The sequence below is a fragment of the Salvia splendens genome, chromosome 22, assembly GCF_004379255.2.
Source record: "Salvia splendens isolate huo1 chromosome 22, SspV2, whole genome shotgun sequence".
In the NCBI taxonomy this organism is placed as follows: Eukaryota; Viridiplantae; Streptophyta; class Magnoliopsida; order Lamiales; family Lamiaceae; genus Salvia; species Salvia splendens.
In genome coordinates this window covers 21,217,028-21,233,174 of record NC_056053.1, presented here as the reverse complement: position 1 = coordinate 21,233,174, position 16,147 = coordinate 21,217,028, and the positions used below count along the sequence as shown (strand labels likewise).

General features: G+C 37.1%; 2 protein-coding genes across 3 annotated transcripts; both read left to right on the top strand.

Moving 5' to 3' along the window:
* Nucleotides 1–1,060: 1,060 nt before the first annotated feature.
* Nucleotides 1,061–3,262, top strand: LOC121787613 (UDP-glucose 6-dehydrogenase 3-like). Of its 2 annotated transcripts, none has more exons than XM_042186395.1 (2): nt 1,061–1,267; nt 1,678–3,262. In XM_042186395.1, exon 2 carries the CDS (start codon nt 1,698–1,700, stop codon nt 3,138–3,140), a length of 1,443 nt encoding a protein of 480 aa, XP_042042329.1. In that variant the 5' UTR covers nt 1,061–1,267; nt 1,678–1,697; the 3' UTR covers nt 3,141–3,262. The 2 variants fall into 2 exon arrangements, with proteins under 2 accessions (XP_042042329.1, XP_042042330.1); XM_042186396.1 differs by having other exon boundaries at nt 1,064–1,267; nt 1,671–3,262.
* A 4,039-nt stretch (nt 3,263–7,301) lies between these two features.
* Nucleotides 7,302–11,391, top strand: LOC121787572 (plant intracellular Ras-group-related LRR protein 7-like). Its single transcript, XM_042186347.1, has 9 exons — nt 7,302–7,567; nt 7,980–8,049; nt 8,333–8,379; nt 8,567–8,675; nt 8,827–8,912; nt 9,036–9,126; nt 9,642–9,727; nt 10,849–10,935; nt 11,002–11,391. Exons 1-9 carry the CDS (start codon nt 7,469–7,471, stop codon nt 11,110–11,112), a joined length of 786 nt encoding a protein of 261 aa, XP_042042281.1. The 5' UTR covers nt 7,302–7,468; the 3' UTR covers nt 11,113–11,391.
* Nucleotides 11,392–16,147: the final 4,756 nt, after the last annotated feature.

Genomic DNA, 16,147 nt, shown 5'->3' with positions numbered 1-16,147 from the left:
TGTTCGTTTGTCGCTTAAGTTGTCCATTTTCCATGTTTGGAAACAAATTAATCTCTCATCTCTACTCATTAAAACACCAACTACCTATCTTCTCTCTACTTTGTTACACTAAATAATTTTTTCTAAAACTTTGTGCCACTCAAGATTGTGAACATCTTGAGTGTGACGAAAGTAGTAGTAGACTTCATATCTTTTCCCAATTATCCACCATCTTCATGTGTTCAAAATCAAGTCTTTTTACGAAGAGATATACACGTAGACATTTTATTTATGATGTGTGTATAATAAGAATATACGAATATATTTTGCCTTCAAGTGAAGTTGTTTTTAATAAGAATATAGATTCATTAAAATGCAATTTTTAGGTTGCATAATTATTGTTAGTTGTTTGCCTTTGAGCTCACTCAACTGCCTGTACAAACCAACCAATCACGTTTTGTTTCTGAATTCTCAAGTTTCCGAGGCTTTAATCAAGCCCATAAATCGTGATTTGCAACCGCAATACTTTAATTAATCCTTTTTTGGTGCAACGCCACTTTTTCATGAATATGCAACAACTTTTCGTATGATTACTTCTTTTATTTGTTTAAAAGAAAACAATTACTACTACTACTACTACTGTTGTCTGTTGATCATATATATGAGAGTGAGGATAGTAATCATATTATGTAACTTCCTAAAAAGATAAGATAATAGTAATGACAAATTTTTCTAGTTTCTCGTTTGAGTTTATGAGATTGCTATTAAATCTTATTGATACGAGATGGCATACCTTTATAAGTTTATGAGTTACAAATCCTAAATACTAGCAGTATATTTCAATTGCTTATTGTGGGTTTATTTCCCATTTTTGCCCATAACATGCAATGATAAAATGCAAGAACTAATAATCATGTAAATCTTTTTGGTTTTGAGAAAATATCCCTTGAATAATTTTGACAGTTGACATTGGCATTAATTGTTTAAGACCATTCAATGTGCAATAAAAACATTTGAAGTAAAACTTGGGTAAGAAAAGCTGTTTAAAATTGAAAGCCACAGTTCCCTAAACGTGTTGAACGTTGGATTATATGCGTTTTATTTCTCAAATTGCAAGAAATCTTGCTTTTGTAACTTTGCTTAGTTTGTTAGTGTTGTTTGATGAGTCTTCTCAGATCTTGGCCTACTCCCATTACTATATATACATAGTATTTCTTTTCACAAACTTAATAGCTCCAATTTTGCATTCTCTCTGTTTATTCTTACTCTCATTTCTCTCCCAGTTGAGGTCACTTCTTTGCTCTAAATCACTTTAATCTTAATTTCAAAAGAATTATGAGTTTTGGTCTCTATTTTTATGCAAGATTAGTTTCTAACCTTTGTAGCATAAGTGTTATCCGTGATTTCTTGTTATTTACATTGATTGTGACAAATTTCCAGTTTCCCTCAATTTCTGACTTTGTTGTCCTTGATCTTCCCTTAAAAATAGTTGCATAATTAAGAAGAAAAAGAGATAGTAGATTGTTCTGATTGAAGAATTGGATGTTACACTCATGTACATCGAATGGGATTTTATTCTATTTTAATGAATAATGATGCTTATAGTTATAGACTTAGTGTAAAAATATTATGTGTATTGTCAATGGGAATATGAGGAATAAATAATGATAGAAAGAATCAAAATTGTGTGGGTTGCAGTTTCTGCATTGCTGTGTAAGATGGTGAAGATCTGCTGCATCGGTGCCGGCTACGTCGGTGGCCCAACGATGGCTGTGATCGCGGTGAAGTGCCCGGAGATCGAGGTGGCGGTGGTGGACATCTCCGTTAGCCGGATCCAAGCTTGGAACAGCGAGGTGCTCCCCATCTACGAGCCAGGGCTGGATGAAGTGGTCAAGCAATGCAGGGGAAAGAACCTCTTCTTCAGCACCGACGTCGAGCGCCACGTGGCCGAAGCCGACATCGTCTTCGTCTCGGTCAACACTCCAACAAAGACGCGCGGCTTGGGCGCCGGCAAGGCGGCCGACCTCACCTACTGGGAGAGCGCTGCTCGTATGATTGCGGACGTCTCGAAATCCGACAAGATTGTCGTCGAGAAGTCAACGGTCCCGGTCAAGACGGCCGAGGCCATCGAGAGGATCCTTACTCATAATAGTAAAGGGATTAAGTACCAGATTCTATCTAATCCGGAGTTCCTGGCTGAGGGGACCGCGATTCTCGATTTGTTCAACCCCGACCGCGTCCTCATCGGAGGTCGGGAGACCTCCGATGGGCAAAAGGCTGTCGAGGCGTTGAAGTCTGTCTACGCGCATTGGGTCCCAGAGGATAAGATCCTCTGCACCAACTTGTGGTCGGCTGAGCTGTCAAAGCTGGCCGCCAACGCATTTCTAGCGCAGAGGATCTCCTCTGTTAACGCCATGTCAGCTCTCTGTGAGGCCACAGGAGCTGACGTGGCGCAAGTGGCCCACGCCGTGGGAACCGACTCAAGGATCGGGCCGAAGTTCCTGACAGCGAGCGTCGGGTTCGGCGGGTCTTGCTTCCAGAAGGACATTCTCAACCTGGTCTACATTTGCGAGTGCAACGGCCTGGTTGAGGTGGCCGGGTACTGGAAGCAAGTGATCAAGGTGAACGACTACCAAAAGAGCCGGTTCGTGAACCGCGTGGTGTCGTCAATGTTCAACACGGTGGCAGGAAAGAAGGTGGCGATCCTCGGGTTCGCGTTCAAGAAGGACACGGGGGACACTAGGGAAACCGCGGCCATCGACGTGTGCAAAGGGCTAATAGGCGACAAGGCGCACTTGAGGATCTACGATCCTCAAGTGAGCGAGGAGCAGATCCAGAGGGATCTGGCAATGGACAAGTTCGAGTGGGACCACCCGGCCCACCTGCAGCCAGCAGCCGCGGGGGCGGACAAGCAGGTGAGCGTGGTGGGGGACGCGTACGAGGCGGCCAAGGGGGCGCACGCGGTGTGCGTGTTGACCGAGTGGGGGGAGTTCAAGGGGCTCGACTACAGGCGGATCTACGAGGGGATGCAGAAGCCGGCGTTCGTGTTCGATGGGAGGAATGTGGTGGATGTGGAGAAGCTGAGGGAGATAGGGTTCATAGTGTATTCCATTGGCAAGCCTCTGGATCCATGGCTCAAGGATATGCCTGCTGTGGCTTAAGTTTTGGTTAAGTTGTGTTTCTGTTTGTTTTTTTGTTTCAAGGCCTTTCTGTCTCATTCCTAAATGTTGCATTTGCAGTTTCATGAATATGAATAAAACTTTTAATTTTGTTTTTGGACTAATTTTGAATTATGATTAACATATATTTTAAGTAACAACTACCATCAATTATTCAAGACAAAACAATAAAAATGTGTATGAGCTCTCATTCATTTAGGAAAAATGACACTTCTTAGTTCTATAAATAAAAGATAGAATTATTAGTATAAATGAAATTAAGAGTTAATTAGTCGTAAATCCACCAATTATTAGCGAATTACAGATTTTCAGTCTTTAAAATCAGTGTATAATTACATAATTTACTACGGATTGAAATAAAACTGAAACTGATTTGGCACCAAAATTGACGATGTGGCATCAAAATAGATGCATAGTGAGTCCAATAATTAAAGCAAAGTTAATAACAAAAAATTATATTCAAGTATAATTTTTTGTTTATGGGCATTTTGGAATGCAATAAAATATATATTTTTGGACACCAATTTCGAAGATCTACAATCAGTTAACCATAAATCAAAGATTATGAATAAAAGTTAGGGTCAATTTTTATTGAACTATGATAATTTTTAATTTATTTTAATATTAGCACTATTAAACTTTTATTTTATAATTTTGATATTTAACTCAAATTTATTAATTGTTTTATTTTAAATAGCAATTTAATTGTCACATAATCTTTTTTATTTAAGTTACTAAATAAATTATTTATCATATCATTTAAAACTATATACTATCTATATTAAATGGATCTAAACAAAAGAAAGAGAAATAACTTTTCGCTCGCCATCAATCCACTAGCCCCGATAGTCCCCCGCGATAGACAAGATGTTGCAACAGTCGAAGCATCCTTGCTCGACCGCGATATTATATGTTGTCTCGATAATCTCCCCCACATAAACAAGAAGTCCGAGCTTATGGAAGATTTCAAAATTCATTATATTCGTCCACCATTATGAATATCGACTAATTATTTTAGTAAGAATGTGAACCGAGACTTTAATCACGAACGGTCGATGAGAATTCAAGACTTTAATTGTCACGACCGCCCTTTAGGGTTAATAAATACGAGCGATCGTGATTAAAAGAACTTAATAAACAGACGAAGAAAACTAGGGTTTCAATAAAGAGTTTGACCAATAATTAATATTTAATAAAAAGGGGCCAAGAGGTTGACATTATCCAAATAATTAGGTTCAAAGCTAAAAGATTGATGAGAAAAAAAAACAATGTCTCAGCGGAAGCGTTCAAGAGAAAGAGTGATGTCATGTGTGGAGACACAACGACACTCATAGTTCACAACTAACCAAACCTTGCTTCAATTTTAAACTGCTCAACACCACCAATTGCTCGTCGCCGCTCAACCTGCACATAGGGAAAACACATACATGGCTGAGTACTTAATATACTCAGTGGGCTTATGCCGAAAATATTTGATGAAAGTTATGTCATCCATACCATAGTGAACTCGAGTTTTACATTTAGAAAAGAAATATCATCGAGTATCACAAAATAATTTCATAGACTGGCCAGTCAAAATAATCTCCCCACTTTCTCAACAATCATTCAATCACATCCTCTTTCCATAGTGCGACGAAAGTGTGGCCACACTATTCGCCCACGAGACCGGTCGACTAGCAAGGACGGCTCACGATCCCACTTGTGTACACTAGCCTGATAGGGTTTGTGGCCCTACTCAGACCCGAATTCGTTTTACATAGCCCTATAGCCTAATGGAGCGAACTCACAAACTAGACATCATGCAACAATCTCAACATAGCCCTATAGCCTAATGGAGCGAACTCACAAACTAGGCATCAGGCGACAATCTCATCATCAAAATAAACATGGCATGACATAACAATTTAAACCACCCTTATTCCACCATAATCATACTTTTGAAAGCGTAAAAGAGTTTAGTAAAAGAAAGCCCACCTCGACTGCTTAATTCTCAAGTACTCTCTTCCCTTTGGTATCACAATTCACTTGCGATGATTCACCTTTAACATTTAGATTATATATATATCAACACACTTTTCAAATAAATAAATAAAAATGCATGCATCCTAAGTAAAGTCTTTTATCTCGTTTCTCGATTTTCGCATATTTTCGATTATTTGGCGGCCGCTTGTGCCCATAATCCTCCTGTTGGCTCCTCGTACTTCCCTCCAAAATGTAGAAATTAATCCCAATATTTATTTAAGCGCGTAATTAAATTCCCGCAATTATTTCTCTTCAAATTAATTATTTCCGACATAAGATAAAACTATTCACTCTTTAAATTATTTCAGAGATTGATTAAATATTCATCACGATTAATTATCGACCCAAAACTTAATTATTTCCCCACCTTATATCTCCAATTTAATTAAGAGGCCCCAAATAAAAATAAAAGAGGGCCCAAACTTTAAATAAATCCTCCCATTTAATTATAAGGCCCAAAGATTTTTGTTAAAAAAACAAGGGCCCAAATCTACCAAAAAAAAAACAAATGGCCCAAAATCAACTCCCACATCCCCCACGTCTCTCTCTCCCTTCTCTATCTCTTCGGCCAACTGATATCTCTCTCAATTTCCGTCGCCTTCTCCAGTTCACCCCTCGTCGCCGGCCTCCACTCGCCGGGAAGACAAAAGGCGGCCGCCACGGTGCTGTCGGCGCAGTCGCCGGTCAGCTTCGACAGCCTCCGTCGCACGACACCGCTGCTGCTGTCGAGATCACGATGCCGCTGCCGCCGGTGCCGTCGTACGCCGTCGCTGCTGGTCGTCGTCCGTCGCACGCTGTCGCTGCCGCGTGAGTTGGAAGACTCCAGCGGCGCACGTCCCTCGACTTTCGTGTGGCGGTCTTTCGTCGACGATCTCTTCGCCGGCGGCTGCAAAACCACCAGCGGCTTCTCCTCCGCCGTATCCGGCACCACCTCCTCCTTCATGAGCGCCATGCGGAGCTGCTGCACCGCCGTGAAAAACCCGAAAGGGTGCGGACAGGATTGGGTTCAAGTCGCCATGGGCTAGACGTTCGGCAGCCACCGTTTCTCATCGTTTCAGCCCCGAAACAACTCTGAACAGCCCCGCACAACCCCGAAGATAAGTTCCAGTTCAGTTTCGTTTGTGTGTTCAATCGAATTTCAACTTCTTTTGCGTTTTAAGTTTGTAAGATTTAGAGGAGAGTTCGATTGGTGTTGAATCATTATGTTTTAGTCACAACGTGAGGGTTCGGCAGAGAGTTGGCAGATGGGGGAAAACTAAGTCCATGAATTATATGAAAAGCTCACGAATTGGAGAATTGAAATTGTATACTATGCCTTCATATGAAGTACAACATAGGAATTTGAATTGGGAGGAAATATACCTTGAACAGGTTTCGAAGGAACAACCGATAGCTCTGTTTTTCAAGTCTTGTTTCCCGGTTTCTGCCGGAAGAATATTGAATGAGTTGATTGAAAAAAAAAACGTGTAAAATCCAGGGAAATTTCTACAGAATTACCTTGAATTAAGGTTGAGAGGAAAAGCCTTGTCTTCTTAATTGCAGAGATAGGAGAGAACGGTTTTTGGGAAGGAAATAATATAAAGGGAGGGGTGGTTTGGATGTGAGAGAGATTTAGGGAGTGATGGGGAAGGGGCGGTTTTCTTTTAATCGTGGGATTAGGAAGATTTCAAATTTTTCCCTTTTTTTTAATTTTGAACTAAATTGAATTTATTTGATATTTATTTGCAGATCACGGAGGAGGAAAATCTCTACATAATATTTAATTAAAATTTGAATTAATGCAGCCCACAATTTATTTATCACATATTGAATTTCTATATTATTTATCCAATTTATTCGATTCAGCTCGCGAATCGAGTCCAATATATTTATTCCTCACGGAAAGGAATTATTTTAAATTCACGTAGTAATTTATCTCACAAAACCCTAGTCCAGCGATAAATTTCACTTAACCATTAATTCACGGACCTCGTAATATTAATAGCATTAAATACAAGTACTTTAGGGTTCAAAATTTAGGTTTAGAAAAACAGTACTGTTACATTAATTGAAGACTAAAGATGAAATAGTAAAAAGGAAAATGAATATAAATTGGGAATCGCAACAGTAAGACAAAAGGCAGGCAAGAATCTTACGCGCTTTCTTGTTCAAAGTCTACCCAATTTTCCCTCTCCTCTCGTCATCGATCATCACTCACATATACATCTCCGAGAAAAAAATTTCAAATTCTCTGGAAATCTGTTTGTGTTTTGATCGGTGAAGGAGGGGTAAATCCAGCTCAGTTTTGAATGGGGTGCTGCACCAGCAAGAGCGCTGATTCCAAGGCCAGCCGCGCCGCTCGCTGGCGCTCCACCGGAATCGTTGCCTTGCGCGACTCCAAATTGAAGGCATTAATTAAGTTCTCTCTTTTCAATACTGATGGATTATGTTGAGTAATTTCATCAGGGAGCAGAGTTATTATTGCTCTGAAAATGAATTTTGTTCTGGAATTTAATTAACCAGTTTTAGACACGATGCTTGATTGTTTAGACTCAAGTGTGTAGCTGGAATTTCTGTTTGTTAGAAAAATGTTCGGTTTGATATTACTACTAGATTTTGAGCGTTTGTGTGTGTTGATAATTTGGTGTTTCGTTGTGTTGTTCGGATATAAGTGGCAGGGATTAGGGAACAAATACAATGTTCAGTTGAATTTAGAGGATTTTGTTTGTGCTGCTTGAAACCTTTATTGATATGCAACAAATGTATGGATATATCTGTTGATGCTGATTAAGTTGCTCTTTTTTGGATTATTTATAATAGACATTTCCAGATGAAGTTCTTGATTTGGAAAGATCAGTCCGCACGCTTGATTTGACGAACAACAAATTAGGTAATGTTTGCTCTCAAAATCTGGAGCATGTGATTGCGATTATTTAGATTAGTGTTTTTCAGTTACTTGAGCTTGGATTGATGCCTCTCATTAGCCCCAATGGATAATAAAAGCATCTAACTGTTAGCGAGAAGTTGTCTTATATGCACATTTTACACTTACTAGGTCTATAACACATGTGCCACGTCACTAAAAACTGCCAATACAGCCATTCTATATGGACTAATATATATCCGGTTGTAGTCGCTTTTATTGACTAATATATATCCGGTTGCTGTGGCAGTTGATGTGCCAACGGAGATAAACAAACTGATAAACTTGCAGCGGCTGGTGAGAATTTATTGCTTCCTTTTATTTTAGAATGTGCTTGCTGTTATTTGAAAGAATTTGATATGGTCCACGTGGTTATAGTTTGCATAGAGAGGGGTATGGAAGTTATTCTGATAATTTAGTTTAATGATTATATGAATGTCTAATTTTGGTTTCATGGGTCTGATTGAGCAATCTTTTGTTACAGGTTTTAACAGAAAATGTTATTGAGCGTCTACCAATGAACTTGGGGAAGCTTCAATATCTAAAAGTTATGGCACTGGATGGAAATCGGATCACCACATTGCCTGATGAATGTAAGTCTCTTCATCTAGAGATGAGAGAACGGGAGTTGAATAAAGTTTGTTACTGAGTTAAAAGTCTTCCATCATTGTCCAAATTGCAAAGGATTGTGTACATTAGATTTTTCTAGACTCTTCTTTTGATTAAATAAAATTTGATTTTCAGTTGGTCAATTGGTGAAACTGGAGAAGCTATCAATATCCCGAAATTTGTTACTTAACTTGCCTGAAACTATTGGGAGCTTGAGGAATGTAAGTATCTTAATGTTTACGTAGAGCCTAAGGAATGCAGACATGTTATTTCATGTGTCAAATATATGATATGTGTTAGATAAGTTTATTCAAACAATTTGTGTGAACTTTTTGACTTTGCAGTTGATGCTGTTAGATGTGTCAAACAATAAAATAAAGTTTCTTCCTGAATCCATTGGTAGTTGCTTTTCTTTGGAGGAAATTCAAGCTAATGGTACTTCATCTCTATCTAGATTATTCATATCAGTCTTGTAATGTTATTTTTCCTTTTAAACTCTCATTTGCATAATTACAAACTCTCGCTCTCTCTTTACTCTCTTGTTCATATATTTGTATTATGTTGGTATTATTTTACTGATTGCCTCTGAATATATCTATAACCTAGCTTTCATAGTGAAATTTGTGTTAGTGAATCGATGCAGCAAGTATAGGTAAGGTTGTATCTATTGAGAAAACTTTTTTAAAGGATCATTGGGCCAATGAAATTCCAATAAAAACTAACATATGTAAGGCAAAAATATGTTTCTAAATTCCAACCATTAAATTACTGTTCAACCTGTCATAATGATTAAACATTACTCTAATCATTTAATCATATGCTATCACACTCTCATCCCATTCCATAAGGCTAACTAGCTTTGACTTACAATCAACCGTAAATTGTTGTTGTCATATTGAAAGTGGCTGTTGGCCTTTTCTGTTTTGACGTGATTCTAATATTTGCTGCAGAAAATTCTATTGAAGAGCTCCCATTGTCAGTTTGCAATCTTGTTCATCTAAAGTCACTCTCTTTGGATAATAACAAAGTGAAGCAGGTTTAACTTGGACTTCATATTTATTTTATGCTGGCTATTCGTTCAAAAATAATTTGCTTACCTCAATTGGTTATTTACATGCCATTCTTGGACATATACCTGTATTGTGTGTAAGAATGCTTTAGATTTCGCATTGGCATCCTCTATAGACTATAAATCCACATGAAAGCTGGCAGTTTGCACATATAATCAAAGATGAAGTAAAATCCAAATTAACGTTTGTAACTCTATAATGCTGCACAAAATTGTCTATTCCATGAAAGTACTAGGAAGTTGTAGGAAGAGAATTCATTTTAGATTGAATTTCTTGAAGCAGATAATAATTGAAGACTGAGAATTCATACTAGGAAATCTTAATTTTTCACTTTCCGGGATCATACCTGCTCCTGTTGCAAGTCTTAGTCTTTTCTGTCAAGTCTACATTTAAGCATTTGTTTGACCTTCAGGTTTTGGGTTTCCACTTTGCTGGTATCATATGTTTTTAAGAAGTTGAAATAGGTACTTCATCGCACTTTTTAGGATTACTCGTGATTCCTCAGAAAGTCATGAAATGGAGATGAACTGTACTGGTTACTGTTGAAAAATATGGTGTTCAATTTTGAGTTTATGAAGTCTAGCTAAGAAAACAAAATTTAAACTGTTTGGTTTAGGTGGATATGTTTCCTTATCAGATTGATTATATTGTCTTCTGTTTTAAATTTGTATCGACTCTTCACTAGTATATTTCTGTAGTAATATAGTACTTATTGATATATGATTGCCACTTGGTGGACCTTTCCATGTCCTTTAAGGATATTCTCCAGTAGATAAAAAGATAAGCATCAATGCATCTAGTCTCAAGTGGAATGTTTTCTTTGTACTCATGATTTTTCATGCTTTCTGTTATGAAGATTCTTGCGATACTTCCCATCCCCCACCTGCCTGTCTCAGATTCATATATCACAGAGCCTATCTTCTACAGTTCGATTATGAAGAAGAGTTAGTGTCGTTGACATTAATTTTATGCATTTGTCTCCTATAATTGCATTATTACATTGTGGTTAAAATGTTGTTTGGACTCGTCCACTTCGGGTTTCTTCAGTCAGAACCGTACTCATGAATATAGCGTCTGTCGCATGCAGATACCTCCAAACTTGCTGAAAGATTGCAAAAGCCTGCAGAATATATCCCTCCACGGCAACCCCATTTCTATGGATGATTTTCAACAGGTAAGATAATTATAGTAATAATATTGGCATCACCTATGTTCTAAACACATTCTATACCACGTGCAGATGGAAGGCTTTGAAGATTTTGAGGGCCGGAGGAAAAGGAAGTTCGACAAACTGATAGATTCGAATGTGATGATAAACTCCAAAGGCCTCGATGAGGGCGTTGATCTATGAGATGCTTGCTAGTTCTGCTGCAAATATTGTTAGGCTTCTATATTCTTGCAGTTGCCTGATTTGCTGATGTACCATTATTTATGACATAACTGGCTCTCCTTTTTCCCTATGTTTCAAGATGTATAGTGGTTTGATTGGGTTTATTTGCTGTGGAATGGTTGCTAGCAAATAAATGTAAATAGCGTTTTTGTCCTTGCCACTTGGCAATTATGTATGGGACTTGGGTACCTGATTCTGTAAACATTTTATAAATGCATCGAATAAATTGTTGTATATAAAGGGCTGATGAGTCATATTGCATCCTTTTCCCTTAGTTCTGTTTTTATAGTGGTGTAGTGATTTAATTAATAAAATAGGAAAGATATAGTTATAAAAGTATTACTCCATTAAAGATAAATGAAGTTAATCTCATTAGAGAGGAAACATATTAAAAATGGAAGATGATTTAATTTTTATGAAAAACTATGACTATTAGTTATGGGTCCACCATTTATAATGTAAAGAGCCATTTTAATTTGACAAAGATTTTAAGAAATTGTTTGACTTTATCATGAAAAGTGAATGAAAAAGTCAAGTAAAATATTACTCCTAAATCATATTTTTAGTATTAATTTTATAATGGAATTGTGAGTAAAAAGTTAATGAAATGTGAGGTCCGCATATAAAAATAATAGATTTTTAAATCGTGAACATTCCAAAATTGCAAAATGAATCTTTATTTTGTGGACGGATGAAATATCATATAGTACTAGTAGTATATCTCATGTAGTTCCAAGGATAAAGGTAGTGGAGCACTCCACTCATCCGATAAGAGTATGCATTTTTGGTTGGATATGAATTTTAATGTATAATTGATAAAATAAGAGAGATGTAGAAAAAAAAGTAATAAAATGTATTGTTATTGGGAACGAGTCTCACCTTATTAGAAAGAAGAAAGTTTTTAAAATTTGAAAATATATATTTTTATGGGACAAATTAAAAATAAAAGAGTTCATACTCTTATAGGACGTGAGAGTACTTATTTTTTTTTGTAAGTTGCATGGGGTATGATATAAATGGACGTAGAAAATGAATGGCCAATAAAAGGACAGATATGTTATGTTCATGCCCACCATTTCAAAGATGTATTTTCCACATATTTAGTCAACTCAACACACTGCCCTTAAAATCTTTTTTAAGATTTCAATTTTTCTTTAATATAGGAAATTTGCTACGTTCCTTTTCCATCATCATGAAATTGTGGATCACCACTCCTCCATGAAACCAAATGAGTGATAGTTAGTTCTTATAATTAAAAACAAAATGCCACATTATTGTTCAAATCTATATATAATAGTAATATTAATAATTTCGTTACTAATTTATATGCTAGGATATAGATTATGCCACATCTAAACAATCTTGATTGGCCTACCTTCACATAAAATTGTCAAATTCTCCACAAAAGTAACTATTAAATTATAATAATACTTTTAATAACTTGCATCAATCAGATGTCACACATAACACATACATATATGCAAGCAAGCAACAATTGAGTTAGTTTAGTGAAAATGATAGTGCTGATTGCTTGTTTTTATAAATGGAAAAAGTTTAGTAATTTTTCTTTTTTATTTTAACATTGACCATTTTGAGTGTTGGTTAAGCATATAAAGCTGAGTAGTTGTTCTCTAACACACCAATAAAGGAAGCCATTAACTTTAGTTTACCATCCCAATTAATGAGGGCACATATATGTTTTGGGGTTTTTTATTTTCTTTTTTTGCTAGTGATATATTAGTAATTTTAGTTCATATAATTAAAAAATATGGCTCATTATTAATTTACTAGTACTATCTTTATTATTAAAAAATATTATTCTAACCATTGGCAAAATCCTAACATTTTACTACTATAATGTTAGATCCAAGCTTAAAAGGTTAATACCAATAAATGTCTGTTTATAGGTCAATAATATTAAGTCATATTTTGAAAAGACAGATTTGCCCCTACGTGGTATTATCTCCCTTTTTCTCACTTTGTCACTAGACATTTTGATTGTGATGTAGATAACCTAATGTTGTGAGTCAAAAAAAAAACCTAATGTTGTGGTCCTCAAAGTTGGGTGAAAGTTGTTTGTGACTCACTCTTTTTTAAATAAAAAGAAGAATTTTTTGTCACACTTTATATATTGCTCCTACTATTTCTAGCCCACTCCTCCGATATGTTGTCTCCATGAAGTTAATTCACTTGAGATTAGTAATCAACAATTAGTTAAATTTCTTGAAAAATTTTCAATATCTTGAAAATTGAGAAGAAAAGGAAAATATACACATTGTGTTTAGTTAGAAAACATTGGTCTATTTCATAAATTAATCCTAAAATGGACTGCTCATCTACTCTGAAAACACATATATGTGGTGTTTATTTTGCACTTCTAAAAAGTGTACATACTTTAACATTATATTTCAGAAAATAGAAATTAAATAAAAATCAAATTAAACTGAAATTTGATCTTTAATTAATTGCTTTCTAAACCAAGATTCCATAAACCAATCACTAGAAATAAATTGTTGAAAAAATTATATACACCACACACAATGTGCATGCACATGCTTCTTGCTCAAAAGAAATCAACCAAAAATGTTTGGGAAATAATATATTATTTGGGGATGTTTCCTAGTAATCACACTCAATAATTTTCATCATAAAACCAGCTTAATTCAATAACAAAAAAGGAGCAAAAGATTGGCAGCATGTAGACAAAGTACAGCTAAATCTTGGAATAAAATGTTGGGTAAAGATGAGGATATCATAAAGGAGAAAAATATATTTAATCAAGTATAGTATTACGATTAAGCGATTTTTGCAATGAGATAATAGTAATTAAATATAGCCGGCCGTAAAGACCGGCAGTTAATGCAGCAACGGCAGAGTAATTCATTCAGCTAATCACACTATTGCCAACTAATATTCATTATTTACTTTTAATTTTATTTCTTCTTATACTAAAATTTAATAAATTGATCCTACTCAGTAAAAAATTTCGATATGAAGAAGATAAGATTGTTTTAAGCATCGACAAAACAGGAAGTACCTTTTTTTCAAAGGGGAGAAAAGATAAGATTGTTTTAAGCATCGACAAAACAGGAAGTACCCTTTTTTTCTAAGGGGAGAACGGATTATTCACATTTCATTTGAGGGTCAGAAGCGACTTAAAAATTGAGCAGTGAAAATTCTAAAATTTCTGACTAGAAAAATAGAAATGTTGTATAATACAACCCTGATGATGTGGCGAATTTTTGATGGGAATAAATGCAAGTAATAAACGATCACAACACGGAAAATTACGTGGTTCGATTTACTGAGGTAAATCTACGTCCACGGGAAGAAGAGAGGGCAAATTTGTATTGCTTGGTCTCGCTTACAGATTACAATACTGATTTGCTATAAGATTCAGGATCTAGAGAGCTTAACCCTGTCTATCTGATCTAAGTTCTATTTATACATTCGAACTAAGATCGTGGTTTGCAGCCCTGGTAGTGGGGTTGATAACTGCTTAATACCACTAAATAGATCGTGGGTGTAATGGAGGTCGTGGAGATCCTGCATGGGTCCACTATCTCCTTGTTCGGTCGAATACTGAGACCGAACTGCTGAACTTTGCCGATCAGCTTTTGCCGATCTGAGAGTTGAGCTCGATTGGTCGGCTTTTACCGAGCTATAGGCTGTGACCGAACTCTTTGGTTGTGCCGAACTGATACTACCGAGCTATAGGCTGTGACCGAACTCTTTGGTTGTGCCGAACTGATACTCTTTCTTGGGTTTTGGGCTGATGGGCCGTCACTGCTATTGAGCTCGCAATTATTGTTTAGTTGTTTAGTTCGTATCCCATCACCACCCCCCCCCCAAAAAGCAAAGTGAATCACTTCGGCGTTTTGGATAAGTGTAAGGGGGAGGCCGACGTCAGGGGACGTGCTCTGCACGTGTCTGCATTAAATGCGACAGCAAATCCGGCCAGAGAATCCAGAAAAAGTGGGATTTGAAACGGTGCGACGAATTTGAAATGCCTTTGCGAATCTGATAAATATTTCCTCTGTTCATCATTGGAATACTTTTGCGATTATTTCTTCTGTATTCTCTCTCTTTTTCGTAAAATTTTCTTCCGCTTCTTCAAGAATTTCTTCAGAGACTTTCGACCATCAAAGAGTAAGAATCATGTCTTCTTCTTCTGAATCTGTTTCTGAATCAGGTAGTGGTAGGAAGGGGGGTGAGGGGTCTTCTGGCCGGAAAAGGTCCGGGGAGAAGACGGTAGAATATTTTCACAGCATTTTGAGTAAGGATACTGTGATATCCTTACACGGAAAATATTTTCTTCCTGGGGGGTTAGTGGTGATTCCCGACGACATTCATAGGGCTAACTCGCCGCCGGAGGGTTATGCCACCGTTTACGAAGCCTGCTTAGAATGCGGGCTTCGTTTCCCTCTTCCCCCTGCCTTTGTAGAGCTTCTTGATTTTTTTCAACTTCCTTTAGGTCAGGTGACTCCAAATTCTTGGAGGCACTTATCGGCCTTTGCTGCCGAGCTGCGTAGACTAGAAAAGGATCTGTCTCTGAGGGCAATCCTTAATTTCTTTCAGTTTAAGAGAAAGGGATCTTGGTTTTACTTGATCCCTTTACAGCCCTTCAGAGCATTCTGTAAAACCAAATGGCCGAAGTGGCAAAATCGTTTCTTTTTTTACAATAGGACAGCGGCTCCGGACTTTTCCTGGAGAGGGCCGAAGTCCGTAATTCCTCATCCTCGGGTAGAACCGTTGGACGAGCTCGAGGGCGAGCTCAATAAGATTCCCATGATTAGGAAACAGTATTCGGAATCTGAGCTCGTCAAGGGTGACTTCGTGTTCGATTCCTCGTCTTCGGACGAAGAGACTGAGGGTGAGGATTTCTTTTTTATGCTTTACTGCTTTAGCGGCGAAAACTAACTTTGTTTTCTCGCTTTTTGGCAGTGAACATGCTAAGCAGGCTAGGTCGCAAATCCTCCGAATCCAAGGAGCCGGA